General features: G+C 37.4%; 2 protein-coding genes and 1 pseudogene across 4 annotated transcripts in view; all 3 read left to right on the forward strand.

Moving 5' to 3' along the window:
- Nucleotides 1–1,183, forward strand: part of LOC125248250 — a 28,489-nt gene extending 27,306 nt beyond the window's left edge. Inside the window, exon 6 of the mRNA XM_048159977.1 lies at nucleotides 1,153–1,183. Coding sequence (XP_048015934.1) covers nucleotides 1,153–1,183 — 31 coding nt within the window. The remainder of the gene's footprint in view (nucleotides 1–1,152) is intronic.
- LOC125249791 (sialic acid-binding Ig-like lectin 13) lies at nucleotides 892–4,830 on the forward strand. Of its 3 annotated transcripts, XM_048162177.1 has the most exons (8): nucleotides 892–1,185; nucleotides 2,461–2,726; nucleotides 2,852–3,148; nucleotides 3,314–3,413; nucleotides 3,718–3,765; nucleotides 4,112–4,177; nucleotides 4,386–4,404; nucleotides 4,539–4,830. In XM_048162177.1, the coding sequence occupies exons 2-8, from the start codon at nucleotides 2,468–2,470 to the stop codon at nucleotides 4,599–4,601; spliced, it is 852 nt and encodes a 283-aa protein (XP_048018134.1). In that variant the 5' UTR covers nucleotides 892–1,185; nucleotides 2,461–2,467; the 3' UTR covers nucleotides 4,602–4,830. The 3 variants fall into 3 exon arrangements, with proteins under 3 accessions (XP_048018134.1, XP_048018132.1, XP_048018133.1); XM_048162175.1 differs by lacking the exon at nucleotides 892–1,185 and having other exon boundaries at nucleotides 2,131–2,726; XM_048162176.1 differs by lacking the exon at nucleotides 892–1,185 and having other exon boundaries at nucleotides 2,131–2,726; nucleotides 2,891–3,148.
- Nucleotides 4,831–7,139: 2,309 nt separating this feature from the next.
- Nucleotides 7,140–25,879, forward strand: LOC125249651 (annotated as a pseudogene).

A 25,879-nucleotide genomic window follows, 5' to 3' on the forward strand; every position in this document is an offset into this window, starting at 1 on the left:
TTATCTTTTGTTTTATTTTCATAAACTTGAAACTAAAGACATTTGAAAACCTCTTATTGACTTGCTTTGTTATATATTCCATTCAAATTCTGCTTTGTCATGTTTGCATATATAGTGCTTGATCTGAGTTGAATTGGTTCATGGAATTATATGAATACGGCAATGTGAATATATTTTTTCAAATCATAATAAACAACATTTATGAGATAGTTCATGTCAGATTTTATTGCAGTCTTGAAATATGTTATTTTGTCAGGAATAACAAATGTAACAAACTAACAAATGTTAGTGTGTCAGGAAATTTTGTAGATTTCTGTATTTCCTCATTTAAATAAATAGGAGTTGGTTGTACACTGCTAATCACAAAGTATACAGTTTTTACAAGTGATGTTAGTTCTCCCAAGACAAATAAGCAACCACAGCTTCACAAACGAGATCAAAATAAGCCAAATATGATTATATGATTTATTATCATCAATGTTATTTATTATTGTGTTCAGTACTTGCTCTGCAGTAATAAGATGAGCAAAAGTTTTGCTGATGATACATCCTATTCTTTTGTTTTCTGCCTGCAGTAACTATGAGTGAAACATCACTTAATTAATTTGTATCAGACATTGTGAACCTTGTGGGTTAAAGGTGAACTGCACTTATTCAGTCATTAAAGATTCAATTATTGTTGTGCAGAACAAAATACACTGGGTCATATACCTTGGGTCATTAGCAACCCTACAAAAAATGAATGAGAAAACATGCATTCTTTTAAAATTGTATATATATATGTTATATTTTTTGTTATATTTTGTTATATTTTTTATAATGAATTGATTGAGGAATTCTTAGAAGGTTGATGTCTAACTTAAAAAAAAAATGGATGAGGAGGCGGGTAGTGATGTCCCGGGTCACTAAAGACCCGAGGTATGTGTTTCAGAGTTAAGGGTATAGGGGGCGATTTCGGACACAGCCAAGGTTTAATAGCACAGCCATTTGAAGGAAACTATCGCCCCCTTGAGTATTGAGACAATTTACTGCATTCAGTGCTTGTGTTTTTCTAGTTTAAGGCTCAAATGTGACACTTCACTTACATCAAAACCAACCATAAATAAAGCAGCCTCAAAAATGGTTACTTGTTTTCTGCTTATTCTCTTACAGAGAACCAGAAACCAGTCCAGATCCTGAATGAAAGTAAGTGGATTTTTTTCCCCTTAGGCCACGTGTCCACCAAAGCATTTTAGCCAAAATGCCAAGCGGTTTAGAGCGCTTCTTTTTGTTTGTTTGTTTGTTAGTTTTTGTTTTTTTGGGGGTTTTTTCAGTTACGACACTTTGATGCTATGATCTGGAATAGTGTTACTAGTATCTGTTTTTTGCAAATAGTTTTTTTTCTGAAAATGTAAATATGAAATATTTGCTCTGGCTCTTAATTGATTTGTTCCATTGTTGTGCTTGTTGTTGTCCTCTGTTTTCATTGTTTAAGCAGGATGTGATGTCTTGTTTCTTCTTCATTGTGACTGGATGGGGTTTTAACCAAAGTTGAACATTTTTCAACTCTGGTCTGGTTCATCTATGGACTTTTAAGGTAATCAGCCAGTCATTTTTATTGTTGCCGTTTTATTTGATTCAAATATCTAAATGTTAATGAGAAGAACAAAGTTTTTTAGATATCAATATGCATTATGATCATCTTTGCTCGCTCCTTTGAAGGTATCTTTCTTGAGTAAATACGGCTTTATATTTAACAAAGCAAAAAAAACTGAACCTGAAGTGGTGCAACCTGTTTTACTGAATGCAGAAGTTTGTTGCGCATAAACCATTTCACGCTGAACACTTGCCGTTTTTTCCAGCATTGTGCCGAATTATGTGACCCACTGAATTATGAATTAAAAACGGCAAGCGTTCAGATGCTCATGATGCATATTGATATCTTAAAAACTTTGTTCTTCTCATTAACATTTAGATATTTAATTAAAATAAAACAGCAACAATAAAAATAACTAGCTGATTACCTTAAAAGTCCATAGATAACGCCTTAAAGTTAGTACTGCTGTTAACACTTTCTCCAGTAAGCAGATGCTATGAGACCAGTTTTCCTGTTTGTTCATGTGAACATTCGGCATAAAGCCTATAGAGACTCAGCGCCTTGTCACGCTGCTGTCTAAAATATCTGTGGTGCTCCCATTGACAACAATTTTTAAAATATAATCTCCCCAATATTCTGGTTTTAGGGGAAAAAAAAAAATAATTGTTGGACTCATGGCCTTACACTACTCTTATATTTATACTATTGTTCTGCACTCATAGCCCTTTGGATATTAAGCAATAATACTTTCAATTCTGTAATAATGTTTATTAATCCATTATATAATTATACAATTATATGATTTTAGCTAATTTCCAATATGAGGTGGACGTAATGCCCATGATCACAGCGTTGACCCGTTCCTGTGTGGTAATACCGTGCAGTTTCAAGATGGAAGAGGAATATGTGACCCGCCTCCAGATTATTTGGATCTCCAAAACAGATGGCTACATGTTCCACACTAAAACGGACAACATATTTGGCAAATTCAAAGGCCGCACAAGGCTTCTGGGAAACCCTGATGAGCAGAACTGTACTGTGGAGATGGATGATGTGCAAACTCATGACAACGGGCCATTCTGCTTCAGAGCAGAAAAGGAAAACAAGAAATACAGCTTCAACAACAACTGTGTGTTCATTATAATGCAGGGTGAGGAGATATATCAACTATACTATACTATACACTTTTGAAAAATTGCATTTACAGTTTTTTAGTTTAATTCATTCATCACCTCCCAGAACTAATATAACGTTTTTGTGTTTCTTGGTAAAAAGCATCTCCTAACAAACCTGTGATGTCGTCCCTCCCTGAAGACATTGAGCCTGGGGCACACCTCACCGTCAAATGTTCAGTCAACCACACATGTTCCTCTCACCCTCCCAATATCACCTGGAGCATCCCAACAGCCCAAGAAACTATCAGTCACAATCACATGGGTGGAGGCGTCTGGGAAACAGTGTCCACTGTGACCTTCATTCCAAATGGATATGAAGAGAAAGATGAAATTGTTTGCACTGCCAACTTTTGGGGTGGTAAAACTCAGAACAATACTGCCTTCCTGAGTGTTAAGAGTGAGTATAGACTGATACAGTTACATCTAAGAATCTTTTCTTGAATTTCTGTTAATGAGATTTGCTTTTTGCATTGGTATTATTATGACTGGTCAAAAAGAACCTGAAGTTCATGATGTTCGAAAGTTGTGACTATTAATCCTTTTAACATTAATATTATCATAGGAGATCAAGGTGTTGGATTCGAGCTTTATGTCACTGCTTCTTCACTTGTGTTCATCCTCATTTGCATACTTGGAGTCTTCATGTATAAAAGGCGTCACAGGTTTGTATGTTTTTTTGTTTGTTGTCATCCTTCAGAATATCTGTTTTTATATTTGAGTTCTCTATTTCAAACTGACTAGTGCCACCAAGAGGCCAAAATTGCAAAATTTCTGCTTGTGATGTGAATTTTTTAACTCTTTTCAACTCATCCTGGAGAGTTTATCAGATCATCCCCATATTTGGGTTAGATAATCCTGAGATAGTGCAGGTGAAAAATGAATTCAATATTTTAGACCGTAACAGAGAAGATGGCAAACAGAAAGTGAAGCATAACATTTACAGTGCATTGTTCTTATTGACTGTAGACATCCTCGTCATGATATGCATGTGTCAGAAAGACAGTCTGAACAAAGGTATGTATAATCAATAATAAAACCCTTTGAATTTATATTACACTAACAATTATAATCCCATTCTCTGATGTAGGAAATCAGTTTGGAACAGAGTTTTCTTAACTGAACTTATCTTTGTATTTAGACTTGAGACTAATTTAGAATTTCTCTCCCAACCATTTTAATATGAAGAGAAGCGGCTTGGACTAACATGGGAAAGAGTGTTGACACCTTTGACAAATGTTTTACAGTTGTATATGCACACTGAACAGTGTATTTTACATAAAACATATCTTCATAAAATTCACAGCCTCACACATTCTTGCTTTGTACACACCACTCACTGATGAACTTTCTCTCTTCACAGGCCAAACACATCTACAGTGTCACAAAACAAGCCTTTCTCCAAGCCTCGTATTCCATCACCAAAGAGGTATAGAGCATTTTTGTCTTTCAAGGTCTAATCCCATTACACAGCATGTTACACAGCAAAATACTGTTTAGTCTATAACCAGAGTACCATAATAAAAGTTCCTGTGCCACTTTAAGATTCTTTTAACAGTTGACATGATGAAAGCAGATAAAAATGTTTTTTTGTTTGTTTGTTTGTTTGTTTGTTTTTCCCATTCCTTTCACCTCAGTGAGCCAAAATCCTACTCAGTGAGTATATTTATTTCTACCATTATAACTGTGGAAAACATGTTCAAATTCTATTATTTCAAATGCTCCCCTAAAATAATTTATTGACTGAACCCTGTTTCTTTTCTTTTCCCCCCTTAAAATATGACATTAAGGGTTATGATTATGAGGGCAACTATGCTAACATGGAAGAACTCAACGTGTATGGAAATATATGATGATTATGTACAAAACAAGGTTCAACACAGTGTTTTTTTCTTCTTTTTTCTTTTTTGAAAAATGCTCAAAATAAGTAGAGCAGATTGTATACTTAATCACTGTCTGTTTTTGAGTCTGAAGCATGTATGTATTGACTTAATTGATTTTGTTAATGCTTTTCCACTCTGTCATTTATCAATGCTTTCCAGCATGTTTGAACATAACCATAAATAAATATAAAATGGATCAGAAAGTGTCATACAGTCTTGTTAGTACCTAGGATGATTTATTTGCTTAAATTAACAGGGAAGAAACATTCTCATTATAGATTCTTATTTTGACAGAATTTGTTTTAACAAAAATCTATATAGTGCAGGATGAGTCATCTACTTGAAATTATCCAAAATTAATCATCAGCAAAGTCGTGTGATGTGTTCTCTAAATAAATAATGTGCATTTGTTCTGACCATTAATAGACCAAAGATCATGGTAGGTGTTAATGACATCAGTATCTTTTCATAGCTGCTAACTTGCTGCTGTAGTCAGAGACAGGAACCAGCACTGCTTGCTTGCACAAAATTTGGGTGAATTTGCAAAATATATTACCAACATACCAAAGTATCACTATCTAAATTATTTGTTTGAAAAAGGATAACCAAAGCGTGTCTGTGAGCATTTAGAACAGAGCAGGATGCCGTAGATCATAGACATAGAAATTATGGAATGGTTTATCCCATCTAGCAGAAAAAAATGTTCTTCCTTAATATGTTATAAAAAGAATCATTTTATTGCTGCTTTGTAATTGTGCTTTTTTGTTCAATTGATGTTTCATGTATTTTATGCACCCTATATGGTTTGTTATTTGGAGTATATTATTATTTTATATATACATGCTGTAATTAACTTGTTGCAGTTATATACATTTGTATATTTATTAATTTTTTCTTTCTTTCTTTAATTTCACATTTAGTTTTTTGTTGTTGTTTAGGTGGAGGATTTAAATAAGCCCTTTGGGTTTTCTGCCTCTCCTTGCACAGTATATGGATTGTACTTTTGTTTTTTATTGTATATATTTTATATTTGTGCAAAAGCAAAAAAAAAAAAAAAAAAAAAACTAAACCAAACCAAACCAAGACTGAAGGGAGAGGAATCAGTTAATGCTTTCGTGTACAAGAGGCCATTCAGAGGTCAAAGGTCAACTACAGTATTTCATTCAAACTGTAAAAATATTTTATTACGAAACCAGTAAGCCTGTGGAATTTGCAGTATTGTAGCAAACAGTAAATTGTGTTGCTCTACATTACTGAAAATTTGTTTTACAGTACTTGCACTATAATTAACAGTATTGACAATACATTGTTCCTGAATTAACAGATTGAATAAATGTTTTCAGAAATAGTAATCTTTGTACAATGATTGTGAAAGGAAACATGTATAATCCTTATCAGACACAATAGCAGGTTCAGAATTAACAAGTAGCTGTGTAACACATTTTTTACTTTTATTTTTAAATGTACCACTTGTGTATTATAAAGATTTTGCAACAGACCCTCTTGTCAGAGTCATAAATGATGGTTTTCCTGTCAGAATATGCTGTATTTGACTGATACTGTTGTGAATTCTCTTCTTTTAAGTTTAAAGTTCGTTATGTGTGTGACGTTTTAAGTTTTGACTTAACGTAGTGCAGTGTTTCCTGCGTGTATGAGCTCAGCGTATCTGCCTATTCACTATCACTCCAGCGGAGCAGTCAGATTGCACGCTCTCACTAAAGTGCAGCATTCATGCGCAAGAGAAAGTTAATGACAAGTAAGTTTTAATTCAGTGTATAGTGTAGTTAATGCAGATCGTTATACTGTATTGCAGCAGTATTAGATTTAGTTCATTATGTTCTTTATGCTTCGCGATCTTTTTAACGAGCGGATTTGTGCCGCTAGCATCGCGGCTAGTATTAGTAATGTTTATTAAAGTTATTTGCTCCAAGTTTAACATTTCTCAGTTGGATCATATCATCCTGTGGTCGCTATTATTACTGCCTGTATTACTCATTACCCTATATAATTCATATTTTGGGGGTTTTGTAATCTTTATTACACTGCAGCTTAATATTGCTGACTCATGCTGATATATTACTGTCATATTTATATATCAGTTCATTATGTAAAGTTGTTTATCATTCAGTTTGTAATCTGTTAAATTGTTGATTATATTTAGAAAATGAATATTTATTTCTGTTATTTTATATATTTCAGAAAACTACCTCAAGTGCACTTCTATGTGTATATGGTCACTCTTGTGCAATAAACAGTTCAAATCTATCTGATGACTCCGACTCCCTGACCAGAGTTCTGAGCGGTCAATAACATATACACCAGCTTTCATTGGGGCAATCCCCAACAGATACTACACAAGAGCTTGAGCTCCGAACCTTGATAAGACTAAGGAGATATCTTTCATCTTGGCTGGCATGAGCCTTACAGCAACAAATGTGCTAAACTTTATGAAAACACCCTTTTCCTTGTCCCTTTCCTTTTCCTTCCTAAGCTCCTACAGAGGATTATTCAAGGTAAGAATGAAAAATGAAAGTGTTAAAATGTTAAAGTGCTTTAGAAGAAGACTATGAAAAACTAAATTATAAATGGTAAACTAGAGTTATGCGATGATGCTGGACGAAATGATTGTTAATTTGAACCATTATTAACATTTAACTTTGGATTTTGTTTTTGTATTGACCAAGGAACATGACAGCTTTTACTCCATTTACTTTTCCAAGGTACAGTGTCTGTTTTTCTCTTTTAGGCATGTTATGTTCTGTCACAATAAATGTTTATTTGAAGTGAATAATAGAATATTATTATATTATATAATAACTGAATACTAATGATAATAACTGAACAGAAATGCACATAAATTGAGGCTTTTTTCAGGTAAGGCTAATTAGTGTAATCAAATACCACATTCCCAAAATCTTACAAATGTCATGGTTGGTTGCAACAGAAATTAAACAGGATATAAGTGCGGCAGTCTTTATTCAAGATCAAACTCATAACAAGCAAGAATAGGAACAGGAACAGTACAACCAAATAAACACTACGCAGAACTAACAATGAACTGAAAGAAACACAGGGCTTTATTAGACAAAACAAAGAAACATGAAACACCTGTGACAGCTTAATCAAAACATTTGTACCCTAGGAGAAAGTAGAGAAACAGAGGATGACAGGACTAATTAACAGAACAAGAAAAGTAGATCAAGAGCAAACTCTAAACATGAACAAATTCAAAACAAACACAGGGAAATAAGTGCCCCTATTATGCTTTTTCGAACATTACCTTTCATGCAGTGTGTAATATAGCTGTCGGAGAATGTAAACTGTATGAAAAGTCAAAAGTGCATGATAAATAAAATTATTGTCTCCTGAAATGAAAGAATAGACTCTGAACTGCCTAAGTGAGTCGTCAGGAATTCCAGTTTTATGAATCATTTCCTTAGAGAAGTTAATTTACTGAAGGCTACCAATATGTGCACATTTATTATTAATGTGGGGGGCGACGCATCATGCTTGCCACAAAAGCACTGTATGACAGATTTTATTTAGTTTATTTATTTTGTATGACACTTTTATTTAGTTTTTCTATTTTTATTCAAAATATTCACAAACTTGTTAAAGGTGCCCTAGAATTAAAAATTGAATTAATCTTGGCATAGTTAAATAACAAGAGTTCAGTACATGGAAATGACATACAGTGAGTCTCAAACTCCATTGTTTCCTCCTTCTTATATAAATCTCATTTGTTTAAAAGACCTCCGAAGAACAGGCGAATCTCAACATAACACTGACTGTTACGTAACAGTCGGGGTGTACGCCCCCAATATGTTGCATATGCCAGCCCATGTTCCCAACATTATGAAAGGCATTAGACAAGGGCAGCCAGTATTAACGTCTGGATGTGCACAGCCGAATCATCAGACTAGGTAAGCAAGCAAGGACAATAGTGAAAAATGGCAGATGGAGCAATAATAACTGACATGATCATTGATATCATGATATTTTTAGTGATATTTGTGAATTGTCTTTCTAAATGTTTCGTTAGCATGTTGCTAATGTACTGTTAAATGTGGTTAAAGTTACCATCGTTTATTATTGTATTCATGGAAACAAGAGCCGTCACTATTTTCATTTTTAAACACTTGCAGTCTGTATAATTCATAAACACAACTTCATTCTTTATAAATCTCTCCAACAGTGTAGCATTAGCCGTTAGCTATGGATCACAGCCTCAAATTCATTCAGAATCAAATGTAAACATCCAAATAAATACAATACTCACATAATCCGACGCATGCATGCAGCATGCATGACGAACACTTTGTAAAGATCCATTTTGAGGGTTATATTAGCTGTGTAAACTTTGTTTATGCACTGTTTAAGGCAAGCGCGAGCTCCGTGGGCGTGAGCATTTAAAGGGGCTGCAACCCTGAATCTGCGCATTTCTAATTATGCCCCAAAATAGGCAGTTAAAAAAAAATTATTAAAAAAAATCTATGGGGTATTTTGAGCTGAAACTTCACAGACACATTTAGGGGACACCTTAGACTTATATTACATCTTGTAAAAAATGTTGGATGGCACCTTTAACTATAGCCTATCATGAACTATAGCTGCTGAGCAAGCATAGAAAAACATGAAATATTCTCCATTCATTTTAACCAATAAAAAAAACAAAAGGATAGAACATGCTACTTTTTGTCAGGACTTTAGTATTTGAAATGAAAAGTTGATTTAAAAAAATAATAAATTAATAAGAAGTGTTGTAAATCTGTTTTAAATTAAGTTGTTTTACAGAGTCAATAATATCAGATTGTATTTTTTATTGTGTTTACCCTGTAACTACATGGAACAAGAGGGTAAACAAGCACCACTTTAATTTACAGCCCACAATGTCACATTTGCCCTGTAACTACATGAAACAAAAGGGTAACAAGCACTACTTTAATTTACAGCCCGCAATGTCGCACTTAGCCTGTAACTTAATAGAGCAAGAGGGTAACAAGCACCACTTACTCACCAATTTTGGTATGAAAAAAATATTCTCTGCTCCATTTCTCAAAATGGCCGTCCCATTGAGAACTATGTGGAGGAGTTTTTAGTTTACTACCACCTTGCTCCCTTGGATGAGGTCATGCTAATAGAGTGTTTCTGGAGCAGGCTGGATGATGTCATCGGCCAATGGATCTTCCTTCACTGTGAGCAAAGTGGAGGAAGACTCGTTGCCTAAACATTTTTGGGGAGGGGCCCTACTACCCAAACTCCGACGGCCATGGAGTTTGGTCCACAGCAGTCCCCAGCTGGCATGACCGTCATTCCTGAGTCTCGTCCCTACATGGCCACCATTCCAGAGTCTTGTCCTGTCATGGCCACCATTCCAGAGTCTTGTCCTGTCATGGCCATCATGCCAGAGTCTCCAGCTGTCATGGCCACCACGCCAGAATCCCCAGCCATCAGCAATGCCATGCCTGAGTCGCCAACAGTCAGGATCGCCAATCCAAAGCCTCCAGCCCTGATCTGACCACAGAGGTTGTTTTTGAACTGTGGGGGTATATAGTCCCATATGATTTGCTGTGGTGGTCTTCGACATCTGCTCCACCATGGTGATCTCCAACTGTGCCGCTCTGGCCCGCTGTCCAACCTGCACCGCTCTGGCCACCTGTCAAGCTTTGCTCCACCTTGACTGCCCAAGAAGGTGTGGCCTCATGCCATAGAGGGAAGATGGAGGCGGCTTGGGAGGAGGATGTGGCAATGGGCAGGTACAAGGGGCAGGCAGACAGATGGAGGACGACGACCAGGGCGGTACAGAAGGAGGTAGCATCCGTTGTGGTGATGCGGGTAGGAGTGGCCAGGTGGAAGTGACCCAGAACTCAGCAATGCTGAATATCCAATGGCAGTAGGAGCCATGACGGTGATGGATTCAGGGCGAGGACAAACGGCGACAGAGCCTTGGGAGGTATATCACCCAGGAGGAGTGTAACCTCGCCACTGAGAGGAGGATATTGTGACACGGACTGATTGGAGATGATGATGACAGGCTTGGCGGAGGTCTGGAAATGAAGAGTGGCACAAACCTCCCCCAAAAAACAGAGTGCCCTTTAGTAGAGATGGTGGGAGAGGGAGGCTAGGTGGGGATAACAGGACTGACGAAGAAGATTCAGATACAGTTTCAGATTCATATATGTTCCAGGGATATAGGGAATTAATCTCACCACACTCAATTAGACTGTCCAATAAGTCCAGCTGGTGCTTGCTCTCAGTTGCGGGAGGGTGGACGGGGCTCGCTTCCATCCTCTTGAACTCCACGAGGATTCCCAAGGCAATGGATAGTGACGTCAGCTCACACAACTGGTCAGAGTCTTTGTGGTGTTTCGGCTCCAGGCCGATGTTGTGTTCCATCTCCCCATCCTTGGGCATAGGCTCACTCATCGCGGCAAGCGGAAGCTTCCAGTCTGTGGGGAGCTTAGGCGTCGGTCTAAGCGATCACGGTGGTATAGGGCTGAGCTCTGGGTCTGGCCGGGTTCTGTATCGGGACTGCACGCTCTCCAGACACTTCATGACAGCTTCCCTCCAACTCAGTCCGTTGGTGTCTGGAACATGGATGGTGTTGTGGAAGTTTGTCCCGATCCAGAACAGGGTGTTAAGGGCTTCATCCTCCAGAATGTTGTGGCATTACATTTCTGACATTATCACTTTTAATTTGTCACTAAACTGTTATATATGCAATTAAAAAAAAAAAAATGGGGAGGTTAAATCATTTTGATCGCAACTTAGATTATTGTAGTAATAATCTTTAATAATATAACTTATCAGCTGTTAGTCCAACTATCAGCACGATTATACTGTATCCTACCAATTTTGTTTTATTCTTGGCCACAGAATATAACACAAAATCTGGCATTTAATTAACTTCGAGCTCAGGTAACGTAATTTTTTAGGCAAGAGTTTGATCTTATAAAATACACAACACAAGACAATGTTTCTTAATCAAACACAAATTTATTGAACTACTTCTATGATTACAGGAAACTAAGGCTATCTAAACACACACACATACGTACACACACACACACACACATTCGTGGAGTTGATAGAGTGAGTTGTGAATAAAGTCCCAACTTCAGTACTAGTACCTAAGATCGCAACCCGAGAACATCACAAAAGCATAGCTTTGGCTTGATTCTGACTGCTTAGCCTCAAAGGATCTGTCACCCAGCATGAAAACGGGTCAGGGGTGAAAAAGGTGAGAAGGATATTACCCCTCTAGGGGGGTCCAGTGGCATGGTCCCCCGGAACAAAAATTTAAATATTCCATATTTTAAAGCATCAATCTGATGCATTTTGAGATGGTTTTTTTTTTGCCAACCTGGGGAGAGCTGGAGAAACTTAACTTCAGCCATGAGTCAAAAATTATTATGGCCTCCTTACTAAGTATTATGAAGGGGGATCGAGTGGGAATCTTTATTGGTGTCAATTTTCAGTCTCTTTTTAATGATAGGCTTTACGCATTTGTCATTTATCCCCACTTGCTATTTGGGGGAAGAACCTAGCTCTATGATTGGTCGAACTCTTCTTCTTTTGCTGTTGCTTGATTTGAGGACTGCGTCAGAGAGGCGTCACCAGGTTTTTACGTAGTTTAGAGTGACAAATCGTACCAGCGTACTTTGAAGTCAAAATGCGTATCCGTTACGCAAATTGCGTACAGGTTGGCAGGTCTGCTTATTGATATAACGGTGGACCACTTTACCTTCTGCCTTGTCAGTCCCCTCACCTCAAAATCTACCTCCTCAAAAATGGTAGCGCTAGCTAATAATTTTCCACCGGAGCTTTAGCTAGCTGGCTAACGTTGCGTTCTCTCCTGCTGTGTTCAATGACTCAATTCATCAAGCTGTAGCTAACGTTAGCTAAGTCTATGTCAACATAGCTCCTTGGTAACTTAACTTAGATATACCAGAAAATATTAAAATGATTGAAACCATCACTCACCAAATTCAGTCAGGTAAATCGCCGAGGCCAGGCGTGCTTTCAGCTTCTGATGGTGGTCTGCACTGGTGATGCAAGGCCCTTCGTGTTAATATTTCCATGCACTCGCGCTCCCTTCTGGCATGCGCACCTGTTCGCAGTTCGCTGAATCGCAGTTCGTAGTTCACTGAATCTCGCGCTCCCTTCTGCCACGCGCACCTGTTCGCAGTTCACTGAATCGCAGTTCACAGTTCACTGAATCGCAGTTCACAGTTCACTGAATCTCGCGCTCCCTTCTGGCACACGCACCTGTTCGCAATCACTGAATCACTCACTGAATCTCGCGCTCCCTTCTGGCAGGCGCACCTGTTCGCAGATCACTGAATCGCAGTTCGCAGTTCACTGAATCTCGCGCTCCCTCCTGGCAGGCGCACCTGTTCGCAGTTCACTGAATCGCAGTTCGCAGTTCACTGAATCTCGCGCTCCCTTCTGCCACGTGTACCTGTTCGCAGTTCACTGAATATGAATACTCATCGAATCTACACGATTCATGTAGGTCACCTATTTTGGTTTCAAAATGGCAAATTTCGCTGAAAGGTGAGGGATTTTCATGTATGGTCACCTGTTTCCAGCAATAGATAGGAGACTGCGTTCAAGTTGACAGCTGAGGGAATCGGTCCACATCGTGGCTCATGTTAAGCTGGAAGGGAAACCCCGGCGGTTGACTGGTGTGACGTCTCCTGAAAGGAGGTTGCCTTGGCAGCTTGTGACACCCTGGAAGCTCTTCTGAGACTCTGCTAGAGCGGCTCTAGGCTTTGAAGATTTTTGGTCACAAAGCTTCAGCGGAATGTTTCAGAGTTCTGAATGAATTGTTTAGACCGTAACAGGCCGTTTGGTGAAACAAGCCACGACTGTTGGGTGAAAAACCACCAGCAATAAGCTGTTTGGACATCATAGTTTTAAGGAGAAGATTTGGTCACTTCCTACGACGCGATTCTCCAATGAGACGCTGTTACGGAGCTTAGACACGCCCCGTACTGTTTCTCTTTACGCATTGATTGCATCATGTGACATTTGTGGAACTTTTGCTTGTTTTGATTGATAACTTTATAAAGTTTCCCAATATCCCCATGATACAGAATTTTGACATTTCATGCACACAGTGTTATGAATAACGTGAGCTTTAATTCAAACTCAAACATGACGCATCTCTTGCACACCTATTACTAACCTGACATACTAAAATAATAATCACAATAATGCATAGATTAAAATATCATAAGTTCCAATAAGCATGTCAATCACATATAAGGCATCATTATTCTAAATATAGTTAACCCTTTTAGATCTCTCAATGATTGTCCTTTTGAGATTGTTTAAAATGTTTATTTCCTTGTCTGTAAGAATAGAAGAATGCAAGACTGGGTCAGATGAGATCACCCAGTCATAGGACGTACCTGTATGGACCCGTTGTGCTTAGGTCCATTAATTAATGTTTCCTGTAGGTTTGCGCTGTATTGCTGTTTCCTGTTTCCATTCCATTGATACAAACGTGTTGATGTCCTGATCACAATAAATTTCAACGATCCTCTCACAAGCACATGATAGCACTGATTAATTTATTTCTGATAGGCGGGAAATGCTCAGAACAGATGTTCTCTGTCCTTGAGTCATGTTATCACTTCTCTTAATGCTGACTGAGTTAGATTAGGAGCAATCCAGTGCCCCCTCGGGGTAAGAACCGAGCCTTGACAGGAAATGGGTCCGGACAATTTGAGCATTGTCGGTAATAGTTTGTTTGTGTGTTTTATTCCCTGAGGCCCTACATTATGTAAGTGAATATGAACCATAAGAATTTTTTTTTCTGTTTTTGAGCAAAATAAGAAAAGTGCATTGTGCATTGGGCTGATATAAAGTGTTCAAATTTGTATTTTGTTAGAGCAGTTCATCTAATACAAGAATGAATCCAGCTACTTATTCTTATGTCATTTATTTGAAGCATCAGTCTTCCTTTATATCTACACTCCTTTATCTCTATGGCTCTGCTCGAAATAAGCACTGTTAGAATTGAATGAAGTAAATAAGCATTTCTCTGCCACCTGTAAAGGATGCGTTAAATCAGACAAAGTGGTTTACTAAAGGGGGTTTTGATCTTGTGAAATAAGAAACTTAAGAACATTTTACTGTTCCAGTAATTTTTATATAGAACAAAATAAATATACTGCCCTAATGAAATCCAAATTTTTATCATTTTCAATGTGCCAATGTCTTTTCACAAACCATTAAACTTGGCATATGACAATACACACTGAGCCCATTTCGTGTTGAGCACTTTTTACTGTATCAGCCATTTCATGTGCGGTTTCTCAGCCCTCACAGAGAATGCTTTAAAGCATACGGCTGTAATATATGCCCTAACAAAAGCAAAATTTTGAGCAAATAAATCTTTATTAATTCATGCGCATTCATACTCTCACTTTCTTCACATTAAACAGGCAAGTGACGCACAAAGGATATATGGTTGGATAGTATACATAAAACGGAAATTGTAATGCACAAGCACGCAAACGTTTCTCGAGTGTACGCAATAGTTTTTCATGAGCATGAGATAAGTCTGTATATATTTTATTTTATTTTTGCAAAGGTCCCTTTAGGGGCTCTGTATTAATCAAACTATGGTCTCACTAGTTAATAAATAATCGCTATAGAAGTATCACCATTTAAATCATATGTTTGAAAAAAGATAACCAAAGTTTGTCAGTGAGCATTTACAATTCATTGGAATAGAGCAGGGTACTATAGACTGCCAGGGAGAGGAACCAGTCAATTCCTTTGTACACAGGATTGGATGTCAAAGGTCAACCACAGTAATTAATTCATACTTTGATTCATCACTGATTCTGATTAAACCAAATGCTCTCAGAAATAATAATCTTTGTAACAATGATTGTGAAAAGAAACATATAATCCTGTTTTCTACTTTGTTTTTAAATGTACCACTTATGTATTTTAAACAACATAAAACAGACCCTCTTGTCAGCTTCACAAATGGTGGTGTTTCTTGTCAAAAATACTATATTTGCATATACTGTAAGACTGTCACTATATAAGTGCATACGTGTGATGAGCTTCAACACTTAAGACCAAGGAAATGGGGCATGAGACTTACAGCAACAGAAGTGCTGAGCTTTATGAAAACACCCCCTGTCCTGTCTTTCACTTCTCTTATTCTTTATTTTTGTCTTCTTGGAAGTAGGTTATTTTTCCAGTTCTCTACAGAGGCCTACTGAGAAGGTAAGAATGAAAAATGAAAGTATGTTACATCAAAAAATGCTTTACAAAAAGACTGAGGGGAGAAAAAACATGAAAAAAAAATTATTTGAAAAACTGAAATATAAGTAGTAAAATAGATTTGAGCAATGTTGGACAGAATGCTGGAAATTCATTAATTTTAACCATTATTAACTTTGTTTTTCGTTTATGTAATGATCCAGGAACATGAAAGCACAGCTTTTACTTCATTTACTTATCCAAGGTACAGTGTCTGTTTTTCTCTTTTAGGCATTTTTTGTTTATGTTCTGTCACAATAAATGTTTGAATTTATTTATATAATTGAACAGAAATGTACATAAATTGAGGCTTCTTCTCTTCAGTATTCAGGCACAGCAGTAGCGAGTAAGGCATTTCAAAACAAACTTCCTAGTTAAATATTAAAGCAGTGCTGGTTTTTTTCCATATTTTGTTGAAGATTATCCACAAATAATGTTTTTTTTTTTTTTTTTTTTACTCAAAAACTGAGGTACATAAGCTTAGATAAATAAGGCCTACAGTCGATTAGTTCCAAAAATAAATACAAAACCTGTCCTAAATGAAAGAAAACAAGTTGACAAAAAGATTGAATCCAATATTTGGTAATAAGGCAGCATAATGAGAGATTTATAAGCAATTTATTGCAGGCCGGTCATTTTTGACCGAGAACACCACGAGTGTAAGGTTTTCAATACAGCACAAGAGTTAAGAAGTGATCATAAGAAAAGAAAAAGAAAAGAAAAGAAAATAAAAGAAAAGAAAAGAAAAGAAAAAAAAACTCCCAATTGTGTCTCTTCTTATAGATCATTTTCATAGTGTTTTAGAATTTAGAGAATCAGTAACTTTCACACATAACTGTCTCTTTTTATCCAAAGACCAAATTAACGAGATTTAAAAATCATATAATAACAGCAATACATCTTTACATTAAATGTGTACAGCAGTCACAATGAGCTGAATCTACTGACACTCTACTGACAACTACTAAGTCTTGTATAATATCCTTTACTAAGATAAATAATATGAGTGAAATGCTAAAAATGCCAGCTTAAATGAACACACAGCCATTAATGACTCCAACTTTTGTCCCACAGCTGTTCTGCTATTTGATACTTTAGCATGGGAAGTGAAAATGCCAAAAGACATTCATGGCCTCCAGGGTTCCTGTCTGGTTATACCATGTTCTTTCTCTTACACATCATACCCACCCGAAAACCCACGTCGAGTTGTGTGGTATCAGTGGGTCTCTAAAGGTTATCCTTTAGTTTATGATCTTCTGCATGCAGACGAATGTCATTGAGATGTTTAGAGGAAAAACTTCTTTATATGGAAACCCATCAAATGGGGATTGCAGTCTGCTGATCAGAAATCTGGAAAAGTCCCATAATGAAGAGAAATTGTATGCATGGATTGACCCTGAAAACGTTGGATGGCGCACCTACGCATTTTATGATGTCACCTCCACAATTCTAGTTGATGGTATGTAAATACTTTGTTCATCAAATTTGCTTGATTCCTGATCTAGTTATGAAAGTGTGTTGACTAATTGTGACATTTCTACTATTTGTAGCAAGTCCACAGCAGCCCAGCATCAGTATTTATGGAGGTGAAAGGATGGGTGAGACTATTACAATGACATGTTCAACTTTCCACACGTGTCCATACAGAGAACCAAACATCGTTCTGAAAGGTCCTGAAGGAACTGATAAATTAGTCAATGAGCATACTTGAAGACGGCCTGTGGAAAATCACTCTCACACGCACAGGCATTATAGAGGCAGAAATTTCAACAATTGAGTGTTCTGTAACACATCACGGTGGCATAACAGTGACAGCTACAAAAGACAAAAGTGCCAAATGTGAGTAAACACAAATATTAACTGCTCTGTGTGATATTACATATAATTTCACTTTAAACTCACATTTGTTGCCTATTACAAGATCTCAGTTTAATTTCAGGTGTTCATCAAAAAATAACAATTGAGCCTGAACTGGCAGAACTCACAGAGGGCGTCCCAAAGAACTTCAGTTGCTCCGTCTATCACTCCTGCCAGAAAGAGACTCCAGTCATCACATGGAACTATCAGAACATGAGGGTCTCAACGGGGGGCAAAACACTTTCTACTTTAGATCGGGTCACCTATTCCAGCATAACCATTCTGGGTACAAAAGACGACCATGGGAAGAAACTGATTTGCACTGTGAAATTTTCTGGAAAAGACATTACGGCTTCTGTTGTTTTATATGTGCAATGTGAGTGATTTTTTAGCATCTTGTATGATGTGTGATCTCTCCAAGCCTCATCATTCATATTGTTTTAATTATACCCTGTCTACAATGGACTTTGAGCAATGCGACAAAAGGCAATAGCATCCATTATAATCAGTGAGACTGTCTACAATGGACGCGATTTGATGTGACATGACAAATCCCAAACAGTAAACTGATCTGTTTTCTATTTCGGATGTACTCCAAATGGTCGTTCTGACATAAGGGACAAATAAATTTGGAACATTCACTCTGTTGCGTCCAGTGTAGACAGCTTCAAGCTGTTGCGGCATGTTGTAGACACAGTGTTAAACTTGTGCATCCAATCCAGAACAGAATAGAAGCATGTGCCTTTTCCACCTGTAGCTCATACTTACATCATTGCCTTGTCTTTCAGTTGTGCTTATAATAATGATCAATTATTTTATCCCCTTTCCATAATGAGGCAGATCCCTTGCTTATTGGCCTGAAGACTATCGGTCTGTATATCCTGGCACCTTCACTTGTGTTTCTAATCGCTTGCATAATTGCTGGAGTCATCATATACAAGAAGCGACGAAGGTAACTCTTTGGATATGTTACTTTAGGCCAAACCATTTTGTCAGCTGTGACAAAAGTGAATATTTCAGTAATTTAACAACACATTTGCATGTTCACGGGTCTTTGATGTTGGTCCATGACATACAGGTAAACAGATATAAGTTGCATTGACTTTGTACTTTAAAGTGGATTGAAACCTCTTTTTAGTTGTGATAGTGTGATATAGATAACATATCAAATGTTGAAAGTGAGACATTTTGAAATGTCATGACAAATATTGGCTCATTTTGGATTTCATGAGAGCTACACATTCCAAAAAAGTTGGGACAGGTAGCAATAAGAGGCCAGAAAAGTTAAATGTACATATAAAGAACAGCTGGAGGACCAATTTGCAACTTATTAGGTCAATTGGCAACATGATTTGGCAACAAAAGAGCCTCTCAGAGTGGCAGTGTCTCTCAGAAGTCAAGATGGGCAGAGGATCACTAATATCAGAAAGGAGTTTCTCAGAGAAAAATTGCAAAGAGTTTGAAGTTATCATCATCTACAGTGCATAATATCATCCAAAGATTCAGAGAATCTGGAACAATCTCTGTGTGTCAGGGTCAAGGCCGGAAAACCCTTAGACGGCACTGCATCACATACAGGAATGCTACTGTAATGGAAATCACAACATGGGCTCAGGAATACTTCCAGAAAACATTGTTGGTGAACACAATCCACCGTGCCATTCACCGTTGCCGGCTAAAACTCTATAGGTCAAAAAAGAAGCCATATCTAAACATGATCCAGAAGCGCAGGCGTTTTCTCTGGGCCAAGGCTCATTTAAAATGGACTGTGGCAAAGTGGAAAACTATTCTGTGGTCAGACGAATCAAAATTTGAAGTTATTTTTTGGAAAACTGGGACGCCATGTCATTCGGACTAAAGAGGACAAGGACAACCCAAGTTGTTATCAGCGCTCAGTTCAGAAGCCTGCATCTCTGATGGTATGGGGTTGCATGAGTGCGTGTGGCATGGGCAGCTTACACATCTGGAAAGGCACCATCAATGCTGAAAGGTATATCCAAGTTCTAGAACAACATATGAAGAGTTTGGTTCCAAAACGCGATAAACGCCATTTTCAAAAAATTGAGTTTCCACCAAAATCAGTATTGTATCTGGTCGGTATTGAAAAGTCATTTATTAATTTTGCGCAAAATGCGATATCCGTCGTGTTATTCTGTCATGTTTTCTCCCTTTCTTTCCAAAACGCGACAAACGCCAGTCTCCCTTCTCTGCAGAACGCGATATATCCGCTCAACCGATCACAGCGCTCCATTCCACCCACTGTAAACATTGAAGGCTTTTTTAAAAGCCGTTTTTAATACCAATGTACTCGGCAAATGTGTTTATTTAACCGTGCGGTGGCGCCAGATACTCTTTAATCGGTAATGACAAATAATTTAACAAGATTCATTTTGGGAGCGACGGCTGAATGTATTTTTAGTAAAATGCCTGTATATAAGATAAATATTGGCAAAGTTGAGACTCTGTCATGTACATGAATCAACTTACTTTGTTGTGTATTTTCAATTTGAAAAATAACTTTTATATTGATGGATTAATTGCATTTTGAAAAAAAGTGTCATGGATTTATTGCATTTTGGGGAAAAAAAATAATACGTTTTTATAATAAACTTTTAAAATCAAAATGTAGATTTGAATTTTTTATGTTTTTATAACCAAAAGATGCTATGTGAAAGTTTGAAACAGAAAATAGTGGTTTTCATCTTGCCACTTTCTTGGTAAAGAAAACACCTTTTTACTCAAATTAATCAAAATGGAGTTATTGCGTTTTGGAACCAAACTCTTCATATGCTCCCATCCAGACGTCGTCTCTTTCAGGGAAGACCTTGCATTTTCCAACATGACAATGCCAGACCACATACTGCATCAATTACAACATCATGGCTGCGTAGAAGAAGGATCCGGGTACTGAAATGACCAGCCTGCAGTCCAGATCTTTCACCCATAGAAAACATTTGCCACATCATAAAGAGGAAGATGCAACAAAGAAGACCTAAGACAGTTGAGCAACTAGAAGCCTGTATTAGACAAGAATGGGACAACATTCCTATTCCTAAACTTGAGCAACTTGTCTCCTCAGTCCCCAGATGTTTGCAGACTGTTATAAAACGAAGAGGGGATGCCACACAGTGGTAAACATGGCCTTGTCCCAACTTTTTTGAGATGTGTTGATGCCATGAAATATTAAAATCAACTTACTTTTCCCTTAAAATGATACATTTTCTCTGTTTAAACATTTGATATGTCATCTATGTTGTATTCTGAATTAAAATATTGAAATTTGAAACTTCCACATCATTGCATTCTGTTTTTATTCACAATTTGTACAGTGTAACACAACTTTTTTGGAATCGGGTTTGTTTACTGCTGCTAATAGTAATTATTAAAACACCTGTGAAAGAACACCATGACCTGTGAAAGAACACCATTTCATGCTTCAATCACAAACACATAACAGACTTTATACTTATTTGATTAAATCACAGCCTTTGATTTGATAATCACACTAAGCTATATTGTGATTTTGGTTTTAATTCAGTTTATTTATTAAAATTTTATGTTAGATTAACGTATTAGCTTTCCATTAACTCATGAACCCCTTTTTGGGAAACTCTGCTTTAGGGTAATATTTGTTCTGCATAGATGGATGAAGTTTTATGTAGTATATTCATCATATTATTACCACATATATATGGTGGCCCCAAAACGTTTTTGAATACTTAAGTCACATATAAAAATGTTTACATTTTTAACAAGTAATTTAGTTTTTCTAACAAAGTAATATAGAGCTTTTTTCAGAGCAAACTTTTTCTATTCATTTAAATTCATTTAAACCATGTGTTAATTTTTCAGGCAGGTGTCCGGAACTAACCAGTGTAGTTATTTTATGAACTTTTCAGTGTAGTTTTTGAACTTTTCATTGTTTTGATTGAAAAGTGTGCTTGTGCTATAATTCTTTAGAATCAATCCCACTTGTTTTGACATTTTGTTAAACAAAGCAAATATATTACAATTTTAATTGTGGTTCAAGTTTTTAAAATACTTTTGGGACCAATGTACATTAACTAAAATAGTACAGCTGAATTTGATATGTTTGTTTTATATGAAGATGATATTCAAAGAACTTGTCTTTCTCTTACCATTTCCAAGATCTTACAAGTTTATGACTTCACATTTTTTTGTAAGCAAAAAAATTAGTTATTCTGAGAACAAAGTATGACATCTAATAATTTGCCATATCAGTTTACCTTTTAGCGTTGGTTGCAGGCAAGTATAATATAAGTCAGGATCTAAGTGCAGCAATACTTTTAATAAAATAAAACTCAAAATAGCAATTTACTCAGGAAACTGGAACATGCAAAATTCTAACAGAACAACAAAACAATATCTAACAAAGGCAGACAAGAGGGTGGGCACTCTGGAGGCTGATGGGGACGTGGCTTAGCAGGACAGGAAGCCTCCAGGGCAGTGCTGGCAGTTAAGGTGGCCAGGGCAGCTCACGTAACTCAGGGGCCAGGGTGGCACAGACTGTTCAGGGGACCAGAGTGGTGCCGGCAACTCAGAGGGCCAGGGTGGCACAGGTAACTCAGGGGGCCAGGGGGGCACTGGCAGTTCAGGGGGCCGTGGCGGATCAGCCTCCATGGTCCTGAAACTTGGCCTGTCCACTCTGGCCAGGGACATATGGCATCCCCCCAAAATTTTCTTGGGAGGAGCTAGGAGTTTATGGACTGGAGCAGGCTCTTGGGTTGGGATGGACTCTGGAGTGAACTCGGGCTGGAGCCGACACTGGTGCAGACTCAGGGGCTGGATCCAACACTCGAGTGGACTCAGGGGCTTGGAGCCGACACTGGAGTGAACTCGGGCTGGAGCCATTTTTGGGCTCCAAGACATCCCCTCATACTCTACCAATACTCCTAGGGGCACAGGCGTGGCGGCCATGATGGGACGAGACTCTGGAATGGCGGCCATGACGGGACGAGACTCAGAAAACAGACTCAGGAAGTTCTCTCTCAGGAACAGATTCAGGAAATTCTGTCTCAGGAACGGACTCAGGAAATTCTCTCTCAGGAACAAACTCAGGAAATTGTCTCTCAGGAACAGACTCTGGAAATTCTCCCTCATGGGTAATACTTTAGAATACAGATCCTTCATTAATGAATAACTACAGAGGAACAAAGGAGTAATGCATTATTAACACTCTAGTTACTACTATTAACTAACAAGAAACTTTGATTAATGAATTAGTAAGTAATAGTGCTCAGTTGAATGTGGTAGTTCACTATTAGCTAATCAGTAACTACTGTTTTTATAGTTATTAGCTAATCTATTAGCTAATCAGTAACTACTAGTTTTGTAGTCATTTGTTCCTGTGTAGTTATTCATTAATGAAGGATCAGTATTCTAAAGTGTTACCCTCTCAGGAACAAACTCATAGATTTCACAAACTACTGTGATGGTGAGACTGTAGCCTCCCTCGATTAGGATCTTGATGAGGTAGTGAGTCAGGACACGGCCAGCCAAATCCATATACACTTCTGCTAGATCCATGATTATGGTCTGTCTTTCTGTCAGTGTTGGTTGCAGGCAAGGATAATAGAAGTCAGGATCTAAGTGCAGCAATACTTTTAATAAAACAAAACTCAATATAGCAGTATACTCAGCAAACTGGAACAGGCAAAATTCTAACAGAACAACACAACAATATTTTGATATCCAACAAAGACAGACAAAGAACTGAGGAAAACACAGGGCTAAATAAACTGGGCAAACCATAGATCCGATTATCAAACTGAAAAACAAACTCTACACATGAACAGAACTCAAATCGTGACATTACCATATTTGGCTAGATGTTCATTGGATGATTATACAACAAACAGTGCTTATCTAGATACAATATAATGTTTAAGCATTCAGTTTTTTGCTCCTGTGCTACTTGATTAGATATTGGACTTCGGTAAAGTTGGTTTTATATTCGCACATTCGGACTTCTGATAAATTCAGACTTTCCAATAAATGTGCAATAAATTAATGTTTGCGAATTTTAAGCAGCGACATGATATTGACAACCAGCGATTGTCAACTTACAACATTTTTCACAGTCGATCAAAATAGACAAGTATTGTTTTAATGGCATATTTACTTGTGAATGTCCACTGAATGTCCAATGTAGTGTGATTAACAAGGCTATTGAATACGGATGTCCGAATGTGCGAATATAAAACCAACTTTACCGAAGTAGATATTGGCCACGTTCACACAGAAGCAGTTGTCAGTCCTGTATTTGAATCCTTAATACGGTTGCGTTCACACGCAGTACGGTTATTTACGGGAGTGACAACCGCATTCTATAATCCGAACTCACACCTGTAAATTTTCAGGACTCACAACCGCATTCTCGGAAATATTCGCGCTGTGTGAACGGAACAGGGCTGGACAACTAGTTGTCTGTCACGTCATAGCCTACAGTGCGAAAGAGCCACTCTTCTAAGGTGTTTTGTGTGGTTTCGTTTTCAGTAACTTACTGTGACAGAGATGTGAGCTGTGCGTCATCAAGGTGTTAGATCCAGTCACTGTTCTCCACCGGAGCGGCTTATGTCAGTTTTGTGTTTCTTTTCAAATGCCCTGTCATGCGCGAGATCTCGCAAAGGACGTGACACGCGGTATGCAGCGGTTAAAGACTCCGGCTAGCGTGTGTGTTTACATGCTGCTGTTGGTTAATGAAGTTTTGATGGATGAACTCACGGTTCAGTTAGTCTCTTGTCATTTGAAAAGTGATAATTACTTTTCAGTTTTATGGACGTCGCCATCTTTAATATTACGTTGGTGACTGTCGTCATGGTTACTAGCAAGAGAATACGGGCTTGACTCTCGCTGCACGTTCATACAGACAGTGTTCCAAACGCTACTGAAAGTTGCTGTGTGAACAAGACAATTCGAGACTCACACCTGTAAGTAAATGCGGTTGTCAATACCAAAAAATGACTGTGTGAACGTGGCCATTATTTAATCATCTTATTTTCTTATCTTCTTTTAAAATATATAATGTAACACAGTTTTAGATCATTTTGAAAAGTCACATTGATATGCTGCAGTGTTGCAGCACACAGAAGCAGAATTGTCATCATTTGAATCTTTTGGTTGCTTCAGTCAACATCAACTTTTATTCTCTGCAACATGAAAAGCATTTAACAGGAGGTAAAATCAAAGAGGAAATAAAATAAAACATATAGAATCAAAAAGGGGAAAAGGTTCATGAACAAAGTTTGACATAACATCTGTTCACAGGTCAAAAGATGCATGTACGGTGTTAGGAAACGCACCTTTCTCCAAACCTTGTATGCCATCACCAAAGAGGTACAGTACACTTGAACTTGAGTCTCTGAAAGCCCATGGTAACTTTAATGCATAGTTAATAAATAGATGTTCAGTTATATTCTTTTTGCTTTTTTTATTTAAAAAAGAGGTATTTTTGATATTTAAGTGGAATAACAACAACATTTTTGTATTTTCCTCCCCAATGCACATCAGTGACCCAAAATCCTACTATGTGAGTATATTATTTACACAGTGTTACACTTTGGAAAACATACTTAGATCATATGACAAATGCTTACTGAAATATGTTACTGATCAATGTCTGGCTCTCTGTTTTCTCTTGAAATATTCCATTTAGAGTAATGATTATGAAGCTGAGTATACCGAAATGGACGAACTCAACATGTATGAAAATATCTGATGAAAATGCTATACATCAAACAACTAAAATGCGCTAATGTCAGACTTCATCAATAATTATAGAATTTGTCATGCATATTACGTAGCATCAAGATATTATAACTTCAAACAAGAATTCTTAAAATTAAATTTCCTTTAAACTATATGCATCATTCTTTGGAATTTCAGATCTATTGGGCAGGTTAGTTGAGAAAACAACTGCTCTGTGTCACATGCTCTTTTTTCAATTTCATGTTCAAGGACTTTTAGTTTGTCTTTATTATTTCCAGTGTTTCCTTTGTTGTAATGGTTACTCAGTATGATTTCATTGGTTGTCATGGTGATTCTTTGGTTCATTGAATATCTCACACCTGTTTCTTATTCAG

This window comes from Megalobrama amblycephala, linkage group LG16 (genome assembly GCF_018812025.1).
Source record: "Megalobrama amblycephala isolate DHTTF-2021 linkage group LG16, ASM1881202v1, whole genome shotgun sequence".
Classification (NCBI taxonomy): domain Eukaryota; kingdom Metazoa; phylum Chordata; class Actinopteri; order Cypriniformes; family Xenocyprididae; genus Megalobrama; species Megalobrama amblycephala.